General features: G+C 46.8%; 1 protein-coding gene across 1 annotated transcript in view; it reads right to left on the bottom strand.

The window, feature by feature from the left end:
• Window positions 1–2,282: 2,282 nt before the first annotated feature.
• Window positions 2,283–15,457, bottom strand: part of LOC106575466 (TRAF2 and NCK-interacting protein kinase) — a 40,655-nt gene continuing 27,480 nt past the window's right edge. Inside the window, 19 exon segments of the mRNA XM_045698979.1 lie at window positions 2,283–3,074; window positions 3,196–3,335; window positions 4,650–4,809; window positions 4,904–5,053; window positions 5,251–5,351; window positions 5,552–5,686; window positions 5,883–6,026; window positions 6,599–6,775; window positions 7,187–7,277; window positions 7,371–7,517; window positions 7,611–7,704; window positions 7,878–7,966; window positions 12,206–12,274; window positions 13,337–13,360; window positions 13,525–13,625; window positions 13,793–13,887; window positions 14,253–14,467; window positions 14,470–14,535; window positions 14,756–14,923. Of these exon segments, the coding sequence (XP_045554935.1) occupies window positions 2,991–3,074; window positions 3,196–3,335; window positions 4,650–4,809; window positions 4,904–5,053; window positions 5,251–5,351; window positions 5,552–5,686; window positions 5,883–6,026; window positions 6,599–6,775; window positions 7,187–7,277; window positions 7,371–7,517; window positions 7,611–7,704; window positions 7,878–7,966; window positions 12,206–12,274; window positions 13,337–13,360; window positions 13,525–13,625; window positions 13,793–13,887; window positions 14,253–14,467; window positions 14,470–14,535; window positions 14,756–14,923 (2,250 nt within the window). The 3' untranslated portion in view covers window positions 2,283–2,990.

Raw genomic sequence — 15,457 nt, 5'->3', positions numbered from 1 at the left:
TTCACACACACACATAGGTCATCCTGAGCTCAGCACATTGGCTCTAAATGAGGGGGAAGGTCTGACACTGACACACACACACACACACACACACACACAGGGAGGGACAGTATTAGGTAGGGTTAATGATATACCTTCAACAGGGACAAAGTCTGAGGGTCGGTGGCCTCAGCTGATAACTTACACTGCAACCCCCACACACACACACAAACAAACACGCAAACACACAAAAATACGTAAAAAAAAGGAATAATGTTGTAGTATCATTTATTTTTCTGTTTTACAAAACATAGAAACCAAAACATTAGTGATGAGTTTGTCGTTCAGAAACAAAGAGGTCTAGAGTTTTTCTTTTAAAGACAGAGTCCAACAGTAGTGATCAGCAGTCTGTTCACCAGATAGAGGTGTATCACTCTCTCTCTCACACACACACACACACACACACGTTCAATCAGCACAGCTCATTATTGCTAACATTCTAAAAAGCAACCTGTCTCCATAACAGTAACTTAAGCATGGCATTTAAAGGAGCAGTCTGGAAGTTTAATTTCCGGACAAAAGTGTTTCCCCTGCACTTGTTTGTAATTTGAGGGAGTGGGTCTCGGTGATTGTAATGTTTCTTGGATGAATGTGTTTGCAGTCACTAAATATACATACATGACCCACACACACACACCTTACAGAACTGTTGCATTCTGGGTAATGGAGCTCTACAGCATGGCTTAAACAGCATTAAGGACAACAGCTTCAGATGTTCTCGTCTTTGTTTTCAGAAATGCAAATTATTTAATAAAATGTCTTAAAGATGTTTTTTAAATTTTTATAAATTAAGTTTTGTTTAAGATGAAATGATCATGTTCAATCTAAGGACATAAGATGCTATCAAAGTGTTAAAATAAAATGGTAAACCAACAGAAAAGAGTGAACAAAACAACGGTAGATAAATCAGTTGGCCTCTGTGATGTTTGCTTCATCATGCTAGGCACTGTACAAACAGGAAAGAGTCACAATCAGATCAATCAAATCAGACTCAGGTGGGAGACAGCTTTACACAATAATTCTTTACACACAGAGACAGATAAGACAGACAGACAGACAGACAGACAGACAGACAGACAGACAGACAGACAGACAGACACAGAGTGGTTCATTCTCAGACAATTCTCAAATGATTCTCAGTTGAATCAGGTTTTACTCTGGCATTTCAGCATAAAATAAAACACACAAAATGAACGACAGAAACTAGCAATCTGCTGTGCAAGTTATCAAGCTCTTAACATTACAATTCAAAAGTAATTTTAAAGTACCTAAATAAACAAGAAACAAAACTTGAACAATATGTTATTTAAAAGACAGAATGAAAGCATATTTCTAGTAAACAGCAGAATGTTGTTATTCTTTTTTTTTGTTATAACATTACAGTTTATCTGATGCAGCACCTTGAGAATTGAAAGACTTTAGAGTGGAGAAAGGGGTAGGAGGAGAAGAGGAAAGACTTTAGAGTGGAGAGAGGGATAGGAGGAGAAGAGGAAAGACTTTAGAGTGGAGAGAGGGGTAGGAGGAGAAGAGGAAAGACTTTAGAGTGGAGAGAGGGGTAGGAGGAGAAGAGGAAAGACTTTAGAGTGGAGAAAGGGGTAGGAGGAGAAGAGGAAAGACTTTAGAGTGGAGAGAGGGATAGGAGGAGAAGAGGAAAGACAGCAGAATGTTGTTATTCTTTTTTTTGTTATAACATTACAGTTTATCTGATGCAGCACCTTGAGAATTGAAAGACTTTAGAGTGGAGAAAGGGGTAGGAGGAGAAGAGGAAAGACTTTAGAGTGGAGAGAGGGATAGGAGGAGAAGAGGAAAGACTTTAGAGTGGAGAGAGGGGTAGGAGGAGAAGAGGAAAGACTTTAGAGTGGAGAGAGGGGTAGGAGGAGAAGAGGAAAGACTTTAGAGTGGAGAGAGGGGTAGGAGGAGAAGAGGAAAGACTTTAGAGTGGAGAGAGGGGTAGGAGGAGAAGAGGAAAGACTTTAGAGTGGATAGAGGGATAGGAGGAGAAGAGGAAAGACTTTAGAGAAGGGTAGGAGGAGAAGAGGAAAGACTTTAGAGTGGAGAGAGGGGTAGGAGGAGAAGAGGAAAGACTTTAGAGTGGAGAGAGGGGTAGGAGGAGAAGAGGAAAGACTTTAGAGTGGAGAGAGGGGTAGGAGGAGAAGAGGAAAGACTTTAGAGTGGAGAGAGGGGTAGGAGGAGAAGAGGAAAGACTTTAGAGTGGAGAGAGGGGTAGGAGGAGAAGAGGAAAGAATTTAGAGTGGAGAGAGGGGTAGGAGGAGAAGAGGAAAGACTTTAGAGTGGAGAGAGGGGTAGGAGGAGAAGAGGAAAGACTTTAGAGTGGAGAGAGGGGTAGGAGGAGAAGAGGAAAGGAGGAATGGAAAAGAGGAGGGAGACAGAGGCTGTGATTTTGTTTTAAAGGGACATAGCCGATATTTTAGAGAAGAGGGGTGGAGTGGTGGAGAGAGGGGAAGTGAAAAGTGAAGTGGAGGAGAGAAAGAAAGATTAGGATCCAGAAGTACCGGTTCGTCTCCACAGACAGTAGTCGAGATCTTGGAAAACTGGAAAACCAGCGCCCCCGTTGATCCAAACACTCCTCTACCTTCAGACTCCTCGTCTTAATAGTCATGTATCTTTTTATTATTTCATTCTTTATAGTCCTTTAAGTCTGTTACAGTGTTGTAGTCTCTCAGTGTTTCACTGTCTTCAAGTTTGATTTTCTCAGAGCTTGATTCATTTACAATTCAATTCTTTCACACTGATTTGATATTTGATTCTCTCAGTGTTTGATTCTCTCAGTTAGATTCAGTGTTGGACTCTCCCATTATTCAATTCACTTGTTTGGTTCAGGGTGCGATTTGATTCTCTTGGTCCATTGTTTTAATTGGCTTATGAAATTAGCCTTGGCCCGTGATGGACAGCTGAGCAGGCCAATGGGAAGACGGTGGGAGGAGTTAGTTTCACCAGTTCATCATGGAGCTACGGTTGAGGGTCATGAAGAAGACCTGACTGCTGCCTCCAGACCTCACCGACGCAAAGAACACCTAGACACACACACACACAGCATGAGAAGACATGATTGATGCAGGCAATAGAGAATATGAATGTGAGTGTGTGTGTGTGTGTGTGTGTGTGTGTGTGTGTGTGTACGCGCATGTTGTTTACCTTGTCATTCCTCTCACACAGGAACTTGAGTCTCTGGGCTCTCTTGTGCATGAAGACCCCGTCCAGGTGTCCTGTCTCCACAGACCTGATCTCTATGGCCTTTTCCCCCCAGCCCATGATCTGGCTAGAGTGGATATAGGCTGGAGGATTAAGGATAGAAAGAGAGAGACAAAGAGACAGACAGCGAGCGAGCGAGCGAGAGCGAGAGCGAGAGCGAGAGCGAGAGAGAGAAATAACGAGAAAGAGAGAGCATGAGACAGAAAGAGAGAGCATGAGACAGAAAGAGAGAGATATAAAGAGAGAGAGAGAGGGAGAGGAGAGTAGAGAGAGAGGAGAGTAGAGAGAGAGAGGAGAGTAGAGAGAGAGAGGAGAGTAGAGAGAGAGAGGAGAGTAGAGAGAGAGAGAGGAGAGTAGAGAGAGAGAGGAGAGTAGAGAGAGAGAGGAGAGTAGAGAGAGAGAGAGAGGAGAGTAGAGAGAGAGAGAGAGGAGAGTAGAGAGAGAGAGAGAGGAGAGTAGAGAGAGAGGGAGAGTAGAGAGACAGGGAGAGGAGAGTAGAGAGAGGAGAGTAGAGAGAGAGAGGAGAGTAGAGAGAGAGAGGAGAGGAGAGGAGAGAGAGAGAGAGAGGAGAGTAGAGAGAGAGAGGAGAGTAGAGAGAGAGAGGAGAGAGAGAGAGAGAGGAGAGTAGAGAGAGAGAGAGAGGAGAGTAGAGAGAGAGAGAGAGGAGAGTAGAGAGAGAGAGAGAGGAGAGTAGAGAGAGAGAGAGGAGAGTAGAGAGAGAGAGAGAGGAGAGTAGAGAGAGAGGGAGAGTAGAGAGAGAGGGAGAGTAGAGAGACAGGGAGAGGAGAGTAGAGAGAGAGGAGAGTAGAGAGAGAGAGGAGAGTAGAGAGAGAGAGGAGAGGAGAGAGAGAGAGAGAGAGAGGAGAGTAGAGAGAGAGAGGAGAGTAGAGAGAGAGAGAGGAGAGTAGAGTAGAGAGAGAGAGAGGAGAGTAGAGAGAGAGAGGAGAGTAGAGAGAGAGAGGAGAGTAGAGAGAGAGAGGAGAGTAGAGAGAGAGAGGAGAGTAGAGAGAGAGAGAGGAGAGTAGAGAGAGAGAGAGGAGAGTAGAGAGAGAGAGGAGAGTAGAGAGAGAGAGGAGAGTAGAGAGAGAGAGAGGAGAGTAGAGAGAGAGAGAGGAGAGTAGAGAGAGAGAGAGGAGAGTAGAGAGAGAGAGGAGAGTAGAGAGAGAGAGAGGAGAGTAGAGAGAGAGAGGAGAGTAGAGAGAGAGAGAGAGGACGAAGGAGAGAGAGAAGTTAAAACAGACAGTATTAGTTTCACTGTAGACAACACTGTTCTATTATGGAACACAACAGTGTTGAGATTGAATCTGATTAAACTTTACACGAACCTAAACAAGCTCCCACAGGCCTAAAACAAAGCTGAGCTCACACAAACACACGCACACACCCACCACACTCACCAACAGAAGTAGGCATCTCTCCCCACTGCAGCACGACGTCTTTAGTGATGCGTCCGTAGGTATTGACGTACACTCCCTCATCTTCATAACACAACAACATCTCCATCCCGTCTGTCTTAGGAAGAATCACGATGGCATGGGGAGTCACCTGGGTCTGAATCTATAGGGAGACAGACAGAGATAATGGTTTTCTACTGGCTATCTCCCTGCCAGTCAGGAAGCATAACTACATATCACACCACACACAGACTTACGTGTGAGGGGACGTAGATGTCGTAAGGGTTGCCAGAGTCGACGTCGATGACATGGAAGCCCAGGCTGGAGCCGTAGATGACCTTTAACCTCTGCCCCTCCTCCACCGTCAGGTCAACCAGCTGGGGGCGGTGCTGCAGGTCAGTGAACGACTGGGAGGTGGGGGAGAGAGAGAGAGAGAGAGAGAGAAGTGTTACTATTGACCCCAGAGTAACCAGTATCAAACAACGTGACAAACCCCATAGTATTGTCACAGACAACAGTGCAACATTTTCTCTCAAGGAGTCCCTGTACTTCCAAGATGTCTACCTAACTACAACATCACATCTCGACCCGGTGTGCGAGTTACCTTGAAGGCCATGAACTTGTGGTAGGGTTTGGGGGCCCAGGCATAGATCTCCACTGCGTTCTTCTGAGCGATCACCAAGAACTTGATCCTCTCGTACTTTACTGGAAACAACACACACACAAGAGATTCAATAACACACACAGAAGAGACGGCAACACACACACAAAGGTGGGTCCGTCTCGCACACACACACACACACACACACACACACACACACACACACACACACACACACACACACACACACACACACACACACACACACACACAGAGAGAGAGAGAGAGAGAGAGAGTTCCGTACCGACTTTGTAGTGTACACAGCCCTCGAGCTCTCCTACAGTGACCCAGCCCTGCTTCTTCTCCACCTCTGGGTCATTGTGGAGTATCCTGTTCCTCAGCCAGGACAGGTAGTACACACGCAACTTATTCTTCTTCCCTGGGAGGGGGAGAGGGAGGGAGGGAGGGAGGGGACAGGAGGAAGGGAGGAAGAGAGAGAGCGAAAACAGAGATGTCTCTTTATCAGAACAGAGATGTTCTACAGGCCTCCAGTTCTTTAACTAACAGAGCAACGTTCTCCCTCTGTGGTCATGTTGCGGTTATGTAATGGTCCTACTGCGGTCAGTCGGTAATACCTGATATAGTAACCAGGACATTAAGTCCCTCCAGGACATCCATCTGTAGGAAGCGTCTCCTGGTTATCAGGTTATAGACCTTCCCCTGACCGCTACGGTCAAGCAACATCAAACCATTCTCTGTCCCCACCAGCAGGTTCACACCTAGAGAGACAGAGAGAGAGGGAGAGGAGAGAGAGAGAGTTTCCAAAGAGACACAGAGAGAGGAGAGAGACAGAGAGAGGAGAGAGAGTTTCCAAAGAGACACAGAGAGAGGAGAGAGACAGAGAGAGAGAGAGAGAGTTTCCAAAGAGACACAGAGAGAGGAGAGAGACAGAGAGAGAGAGAGGAGAGAGAGAGTTTCCAAAGAGACACAGAGAGAGGAGAGAGACAGAGAGAGAGAGAGGAGAGAGAGAGTTTCCAAAGAGACACAGAGAGAGGAGAGAGACAGAGAGAGGAGAGAGACAGAGAGAGGAGAGAGACAGAGAGAGGAGAGAGAGGAGAGAGAGAGAGAGAGAGTTTCAAAGAGACAGAGAGACAGAGAGAGAGGGTGGAAGAGAGAGAGAGAAGAGAGAGGGGAGAGAAAAGAGAGAGTTTCAAAGAGACAGAGAGAGGGGAGAGAGCAAGACAGAGAGGGATTATTCATTGTCAGTGTGCATGAGTGTATTCATGCGTGTGAGAGACTTTGCATGTGTGTATGTGTTCACATTTGTGTGAGAATATCTGGGGTTTCTTACCCCAGAGAGCAGCACACAGTATCTCAGAGTTGAAGCGCTTCTTGTATTTGCGTATCTCAGGGGTGTCACTGTGAGGTCGTATGTTGGTTGGGTTCACGTTGACCACGCTGATCTTTCTGGCCTCGGCTAGTCTGGCCTGCTCCTGCTCCTGATGCAGCAACTCACTGGTGAACAGACCTGAAACCACAGAACAACATTATAGTATAGTGGAGGCAGGTAGCCCAGTGGGTAGAGCCTTGGGCCATTAACAGAACGGTTGCTTGTTTGAATCCCTGAGCCGACAAGGTGAAAAATCTGCTGCTGTGCCCTTGAGCAAGGCACTTAACCCTAATTGCTCTAAGGTCGCGGTTGACCCTGGCCGTGACCCCGCTCTCCAAGGCTGTCTCTGGGAGCGTTGGGATATTCAAAAACACATTTCCATTTCACACATGTATTAATACACACTTGTACAGGTGGAAAATAGGACAAATATAAGCACAGTTTTTTTTTTTTTTTACGTTTACACTACATTACTACCTTACAATAACATAAACACAACATTACAGCAACCAAAGAATAACCTTAGAATAAAGATTAACACAACATTACCAGCTGAGCTCTCTTCCTCATCTTCAGTAGGGGAGGTCTGATAGGACCGTGGGTCACCGAATGGGGAGAAGGAGGCTTTAGATCCAAATTGCTGGAACGAAAACAAGCATTGAGCACAACTGTAGAAAAAAACTAAACAAGCAGTGTGTGTGTGTGTGTGTGTGTGTGTGTGTGAGTGTGTTACCTCTTTCAGTGCATCCAGGGTTGAGGGTGAAGGGGAAGAGCTCTGCTGGACCAGGTCAGGGAGATTGCCTTGGTTACCGCTGCCGTGATGGTTGCTGTGGAACCCGTTACTCTCACCATGGCCTGCTGCCCTCCTCCTCTCCTCTGCCTGAGAGAGACACAGAGAGAGAGAGAAAGCTAAGTTGTATGTCCGTGTGTGTGTGTGTGTGCGTGCGTGCGTGCTTGCATGCGTGTGTCTCACCTCTGTCATGATCAGAGTGCTGTCCTGTGTTGTGTTGAAGGAGCCTGCCAGAGGTTCTTCAGTCAAACCTCCATATGCTTCACCCTGCTGTGGCCTGCAACACACACACACACACACACACACACACACACACACCAGACCTATTAGCCCTTATCCCTCCAGACCCCCTATCCCTCCAGACCCCCTATCCCTCCAGACCTCCAGACCCCCTACATACAACTCACCACAACTGTAAATTGATGGCCTAGTATACACACACACACTTACATAACAGCCACAGTCCCATCTTGCCCCGTCTCTCCGTCCTCGTCGCTGCTCTCTGATCGCTCCTCACTCGAGGATGAGTAGTCTGTCACCTTGGAAACAGGGATAATAGAATCCCATCTATCACCTTTATTTGGAAGGTATACTGTCTGAAAGTGTACACTATTAAGGTATACTGTCTGAAAGTGTACATTATGAAGGTATACTGTCAAAGTGTACACTATGAAGGTATACTGTCTGAAAGTGTATACTATGAAGGTATACTGTCTGAAAGTGTACACTATGAAGGTATACTGTCTGAAAGTGTACACTATGAAGGTATACTGTCTGAAAGTGTACACTATTAAGGTATACTGTCTGAAAGTGTACATTATGAAGGTATACTGTCAAAGTGTACACTATGAAGGTATACTGGAATCCTCATCTCTCCCAAGTGGACATTCTCTCTTTCTCCCCTGACCCATCTGTCTATCTCCTCATTTGAATTCCATGCTGTCACAGTTACCAGCCCTTTCAAGCTTAACATCCTTATCATTTATCGCCCTCCAGGTTCCCTTGGAGAGTTCATCAATGAGCTTGACGCCTTGATAAGTTCCTTTCCTGAAGATGGCTCACCTCTCACAGTTCTGGGTGACTTTAACCTCCCCACGTCTACCTTTGACTCATTCCTCTCTGCCTCCTTCTTTCCACTCCTCTCCTCTTTTGACCTCACCCTCTCACCTTCCCCCCCTACTCACAAGGCAGGCAATACGCTTGACCTCATCTTTACTAGATGCTGTTCTTCCACTAATCTCATTGCAACTCCCCTCCAAATCTCCGACCACTACCTTGTGTCCTTTTCCCTCTTGCTCTCATCCAACACTTCTCACTCTGCCCCTACTCGGATGGTATTGCGCCGTCCCAACCTTCGCTCTCTCTCTCCCGCTACTCTCTCCTCTTCCATCCTATCATCTCTTCCCTCTGCTCAAACCTTCTCCAACCTATCTCCTGATTCTGCCTCCTCAACCCTCATCTCCTCCCTTTCTGCATCCTTTGATTTTCTCTGTCCCCTATCCTCCAGGCCGGCTCGGTCTCACAGAACAGGGCTCCGGGCAGCCGAGCGGAAATGGAGGAAAACTCGCCTCCCTGCGGACCTGGCATCCTTTCACTCCCTCCTCTCTACATTCTCCTCTTCTGTCTCTGCTGCTAAAGCCACTTTCTACCACTCTAAACTCCAAGCATCTGCCTCTAACCCTAGGAAGCTCTTTGCTACCTTCTCCTCCCTCCTGAATCCTCCTCCCCCTCCCCCCCCTCCTCCCTCTCTGCGGATGACTTCGTCAACCATTTTGAAAAGAAGGTTGACGATATCCGATCCTCGTTTGCTAAGTCAAACGACACCGCTGGTCCTGCTCACACTGCACTACCCTGTGCTTTGACCTCTTTCTCCCCTCTCTCTCCAGATGAAATCTCGCGTCTTGTGACGGCCGGCCACCCAACAACCTGCCCACTTGACCCTATCCCCTCCTCTCTTCTCCAGACCATTTCCGTAGACCTTCTCCCCTACCTCACCTCGCTCATCAACTCATCCTTGACCGCTGGCTACGTCCCTTCCGTCTTCAAGACAGCGAGAGTTGCACCCCTTCTGAAAAAACCTACACTCGATCCCTCCGATGTCAACAACTACAGACCAGTATCCCTTCTTTCTTTTCTCTCCAAAACTTTTGAACGTGCCGTCCTTGGCCAGCTCTCCTGCTATCTCTCTCAGAATGACCTTCTTGATCCTAATCAGTCAGGTTTCAAGACTGGGCATTCAACTGAGACTGCTCTTCTCTGTGTCACGGAGGCTCTCCGCACTGCTAAAGCTAACTCTCTCTCCTCTGCTCTCATCCTTCTAGACCTATCTGCTGCCTTTGATACTGTGAACCATCAGATCCTCCTCTCCACCCTCTCCGGGTTGGGCATCTCCGGCGCGGCCCACGCTTGGATTGCGTCCTACCTGACAGGTCGCTCCTACCAGGTGGCGTGGCGAGAATCTGTCTCCGCACCATGCGCTCTCATCACTGGTGTCCCCCAGGGCTCTGTTCTAGGCCCTCTCCTATTCTCGCTATACACCAAGTCACTTGGCTCTGTCATATCCTCACATGGTCTCTCCTATCATTGCTATGCAGACGACACACAATTCATCTTCTCCTTTCCCACTTCTGATAACCAGGCGGCGAATCGCATCTCTGCATGTCTGTCAGACATATCAGTGTGGATGACGGATCACCACCTCAAGCTGAACCTCGGCAAGACGGAGCTGCTCTTCCTCCCGGGGAAGGACTGCCCGTTCCATGATCTCGCCATCACGGTTGACAACTCCCTTGTGTCCTCCTCCCAGAGTGCTAAGAACCTTGGCGTGATCCTGGACAACACCCTGTCGTTCTCCACTAACATCAAGGCGGTGACCCGATCCTGTAGGTTCATGCTCTACAACATTCGCAGAGTACGACCCTGCCTCACACAGGAAGCGGCGCAGGTCCTAATCCAGGCACTTGTCATCTCCCGTCTGGATTACTGCAACTCGCTGTTGGCTGGGCTCCCTGCCTGTGCCATTAAACCCCTACAACTCATCCAGAACGCCGCAGCCCGTCTGGTGTTCAACCTTCCCAAGTTCTCTCACGTCACCCCGCTCCTCCGCTCTCTCCACTGGCTTCCAGTTGAAGCTCGCATCCGCTACAAGACCATGGTGATTGCCTACGGAGCTGTGAAGGAACGGCACCTCCATACCTTCAGGCTCTGATCAGGCCCTACACCCAAACAAGGGCACTGCGTTCATCCACCTCTGGCCTGCTGGCCCCCCTACCTCTGAGGAAGCACAGTTCCCGCTCAGCCCAGTCAAAACTGTTCGCTGCCCTGGCACCCCAATGGTGGAACAAGCTCCCTCACGAAGCCAGGACAGCGGAGTCAATCACCACCTTCCGGAGACACCTGAAACCCCACCTCTTTAAGGAATACCTAGGATAGGATAAAGTAATCCTTCTAACCCCCCCCCTTAAAAGATTTAGATGCACTATTGTAAAGTGGTTGTTCCACTGGATATCATAAGGTGAATGCACCAATTTGTAAGTCGCTCTGGATAAGAGCGTCTGCTAAATGACTTAAATGTAATGTAACTGTAATGTAATACTGTCTGAAAGTGTACATTATGAAGGTATACTGTCAAAGTGTACATTATGAAGGTATACTGTCAAAGTGTACACTATGAAGGTATACTGTCTGAAAGTGTATACTATGAAGGTATACTGTCTGAAAGTGTACACTATGAAGGTATACTGTCTGAAAGTGTACACTATGAAGGTATACTGTCTGAAAGTGTACACTATTAAGGTATACTGTCTGAAAGTGTACATTATGAAGGTATACTGTCAAAGTGTACACTATGAAGGTATACTGTCAAAGTGTACACTATGAAGGTATACTGTCTGAAAGTGTACATTATGAAGGTATACTGTCAAAGTGTACACTATGAAGGTATACTGTCTGAAAGTGTACATTATGAAGGTATACTGTCAAAGTGTACATTATGAAGGTATACTGTCAAAGTGTACACTATGAAGGTATACTGTCAAAGTGTACACTATGAAGGTATACTGTCAAAGTGTACACTATGAAAGTATACTGTCAAAGTGTACACTATGAAGGTATACTGTCTGAAAGTGTACATTATGAAGGTATACTGTCAAAGTGTACACTATGAAGGTATACTGTCAAAGTGTACACTATGAAGGTATACTGTCAAAGTGTACACTATGAAGGTATACTGTCTGAAAGTGTATACTATGAAGGTATACTGTCTGAAAGTTTACATTATGAAGGTATACTGTCAAAGTCTACACTATGAAGGTATACTGTCTGAAAGTGTATACTATGAAGGTATACTGTCTGGAAGTTTACACTATGAAGGTATACTGTCTGAAAGTGTACACTATGAAGGTATACTGTCTGAAAGTGTATACTATGAAGGTATACTGTCTGAAAGTTTACATTATGAAGGTATACTGTCAAAGTGTACACTATGAAGGTATACTGTCTGAAAGTGTATACTATGAAGGTATACTGTCTGAAAGTGTATACTATGAAGGTATACTGTCTGAAAGTGTATACTATGAAGGTATACTGTCTGAAAGTGTACACTATGAAGGTATACTGTCTGAAAGAATACACTGTGAAGGTATACTGTCTGAAAGAATACACTGTGAAAGTATACTGTCTGAAAGTGTACACTATGAAGGTATACTGTCTGAAAGTGTACACTATGAAGGTATACTGTCTGAAAGTGGACATGCTTTGTCAAACATTACCTTTCTCACCTTCACTGGAGGTCTACTGCCCTCCTCTACCCTCAACTCTCTCAGCTCCTTAGCCAGCGCACTTAGGTCCTAAAGAGAGAGAGAGAGCGAGAGAGGGCGACAGAGAGAGAGAAAAAAAGAGAAAGTAAATACAAATTTGTTCCCGAATATTCATTAATGCAGTGATTCCACTTCATACTCTCTAACAGTCAAGAGGGTTGGGAGAGTCCAATTAACAGAGACATAGGGGGAACTGAGAGAAGGACAGAACGAGATAAACTATCAGCATCAATGACTTCACGTCAAATAAACATTTGTGAACTCTGGAGAAAGATGTCCTAGTAAAAGACCAGCTAAAACAATAAATCAAAAAACAAGCTTCTAAAAAATAAAGGGGGTCACATCCATGTCTGTATCCATCTAGTAAACACCCCCATGCTACCAGATGGCCCAGTCCCACAGCCCCATTCCCCCCAACCACTGGATCAAACCAATTCATGCAGACAGGCTGGACCTCCACAAGCTCTTCCTAAACACACACACACACACACACACACACACACACACACACACACACACACACACACACACACACACACACACACACACACACACACACACACACACACACACACACAAGTTCCTCCTAAAATAACCAATGTGCACAGAGTAATGAAGAGAAAGAGATATTTTTTGTGTGTATTTAACCAGGCAAGTCAGTTAAGAACAGATTCTTATTTACAATGACAGTCTACCGGGGAACAGTGGGTTAACTGCCTTGTTCAGGGGCAGAACGACAGATTTTTACCTTGTCAGCTAAGGGATTCAATCCAGCAACCTTTCGGTTACTGGCCCAACACTCTAACCACTAGGCTAACCACTAGGCTAACCACTAGGCTAACCACTAGGCTAACCACTAGGCTAACCACTAGGCTAACCACTAGGCTAGATGCGTTCAGCTCCCTGACACATACTTCAGAATTTCAAAAGTCTGACTTGGTCAGACCTTCAAAGTGATGTTAAGTTGAGTTTACACACATCCCACTAAAACCCTGAATGAATGGGCCATACTGGTTATACAGAGAACAGAGAGAGAGAAGAGAGAGAGAGAGAGAGGTAGAAACAGAGATATAAAAGGGGGAGGTCACTAACCTCATCTATGGCTTTCTTATAGCTCTGATAGAAGGGGATGAACAGCAGAAGAGATTGAGGAGGAGAGAAGGAAGGAGAAAGATAAAGAGAGGGAGAAAAAGAGAGAAACATAAGCAGCAGAAGAAGAGAAAGCCTGACTCCCAGAAAGAATCGAGGAGTGTGTTTGCGTGTGAGTGTGTGTTACTCACGGCAGGTCTGCTGGGTCTGCTTGAGTCTCGCCCCTCCTCCGGTCTGATCCTGACCTCCTGATTGGCTTCTGCTGGGGGGGAGGTCTCCTGGACTGGTGGACCTATCACAGCGTAAGGGAGGAGTCAGCATCAACATTCACAAAGCGTATCAATAGACAAATACATGTATTCATCAGTCACATATATGTCTGTGTGTGTGTGTGTGTGTGTGTGTGTGTGTGTGTGTGTGTGTGTGTGTGTGTGTGTGTGTGTGCGGGCGTGTGTGTACCTCTCTGTGATGAAGGTGAGGATGAGGAGGAGGAGTGAGAGGACCTCTGTGGAGCAGTATCGAGACACAACTCTGATGCTCTCAGGTCTGGGTTACTGAAAGAACACACACACTGTTAATACACACTGTTAGTACATACACAGTACACACACACACTGTTAATACACACTGTTAGTACACACACACCAGGGTTGGGGTCAATGCCATTTCATTTCAGAAAGTAAACCTAATTCCAATTCCCCATTGAAAAGCATTGAAGTGAAAAGCAATTTCAGTGCACTTCCTGAATTGACTGGAATTTAAATAGAATTGAGCCCGACCCTGACACACACACACACACACACACACACACACACACACACACACACACACACACACACACACACACACACACACACACACACACACACACACACACACACACACACACACACACACACACACACACACACACACACACCTGGCTCGTATGAGTCCCTGTCCGTTGGAGGAGTTTTTCCTCATCAGGGCTGGGGAGATGGAGGTGGTTCTCTGAGGGACCTTAGGAGGAAGCTCATCGTCCTCTCGGCTAGTGGTACGAGGTGGAGGGGCGGGGTTAGAGTCAGAGGTGGGGTCAGAGTTCTGACGGGGGGGCATTCCGCCCCCTCCTCCCCTCTCCTCCCCATCCCCCCCGCCTCTCTTCCTGTGCTCTCCTGCAGAGACTGAGAGCCTGTCATGGTCTTCACTGGAATCAGGTGGGCCATCTAGAGAGAAAGAATGAGATAAAACACTGAATTATGGGAATGTCCGTTCTCATTTTCTAATTCCATCAGATAGACATACTGCTTGTTCACTGTACTATAGGCTACAGCATACTAGTGGGCAATATCAAATACAATTATAGGTTGTGTGTATATTGTATATTTGTAATTGTCAACATACACACACACACACACACAGACAACAGGAGGGACAGACACACACCTGTGGTTCAACTGGGCGGTGTGTTGGTGGGGTGCGGGCCAGCTGCATCCCTGCAGTGCTGAAGGACTCGGAGCGAGGAGGCAGGGAGGCCTCAGAGACCCGGCTGGAGACGGCCTTATGCTGCAGCGCCGGAGAACTCTGTCTGTTCAGCTTGGAGCGCTCCTCCACCTGACACACATCATCATTATTATTAGAATAACTGGACATTAACTGGACATTGTCTACAGTGTTCTAGAGGCACTGAGGGCAGGCTCATCATTGCATGTTGATCCGAGCAATCAATCATGCAATTAATGGTTAGAATCAACTGGTACTCCTCTACAAGCTGGAACAGAGAGAAGGGGATGATAGAGAGAGCGCGTGCGAGTGAGAGAGAAAGGTTAATTGCGCCAGCAGCTGCGTCTGAACAACGTTTTCTAAATTCAACTGATAGACAGACAGACGGACAAAGAGAGGATGGAGAGGGGGATGGAGGAGAGGGGGATGGAGGAGAGGCGGAGAGGGGGATGGAGGAGAGGCGGAGAGGGGGATGGAGGAGAGGCGGAGTTGGAGGGTACCATTCTAGCAGAAAAGAGAATCTGAAATGTTGAGAATCCATGTTGGTCTGTGATCCCAGAGAAAATATAGTCCACCACCGATTGGCCAGCACTAAAGAGAGTCCTGATTGGCCTCCACCCAGCACCAAGCTGAGACCTGATTGGC

Source organism: Salmo salar, chromosome ssa17 (assembly GCF_905237065.1).
Source record: "Salmo salar chromosome ssa17, Ssal_v3.1, whole genome shotgun sequence".
NCBI classification, from domain to species: domain Eukaryota; kingdom Metazoa; phylum Chordata; class Actinopteri; order Salmoniformes; family Salmonidae; genus Salmo; species Salmo salar.
This window is presented reverse-complemented; position numbering and strand designations above follow the sequence as displayed.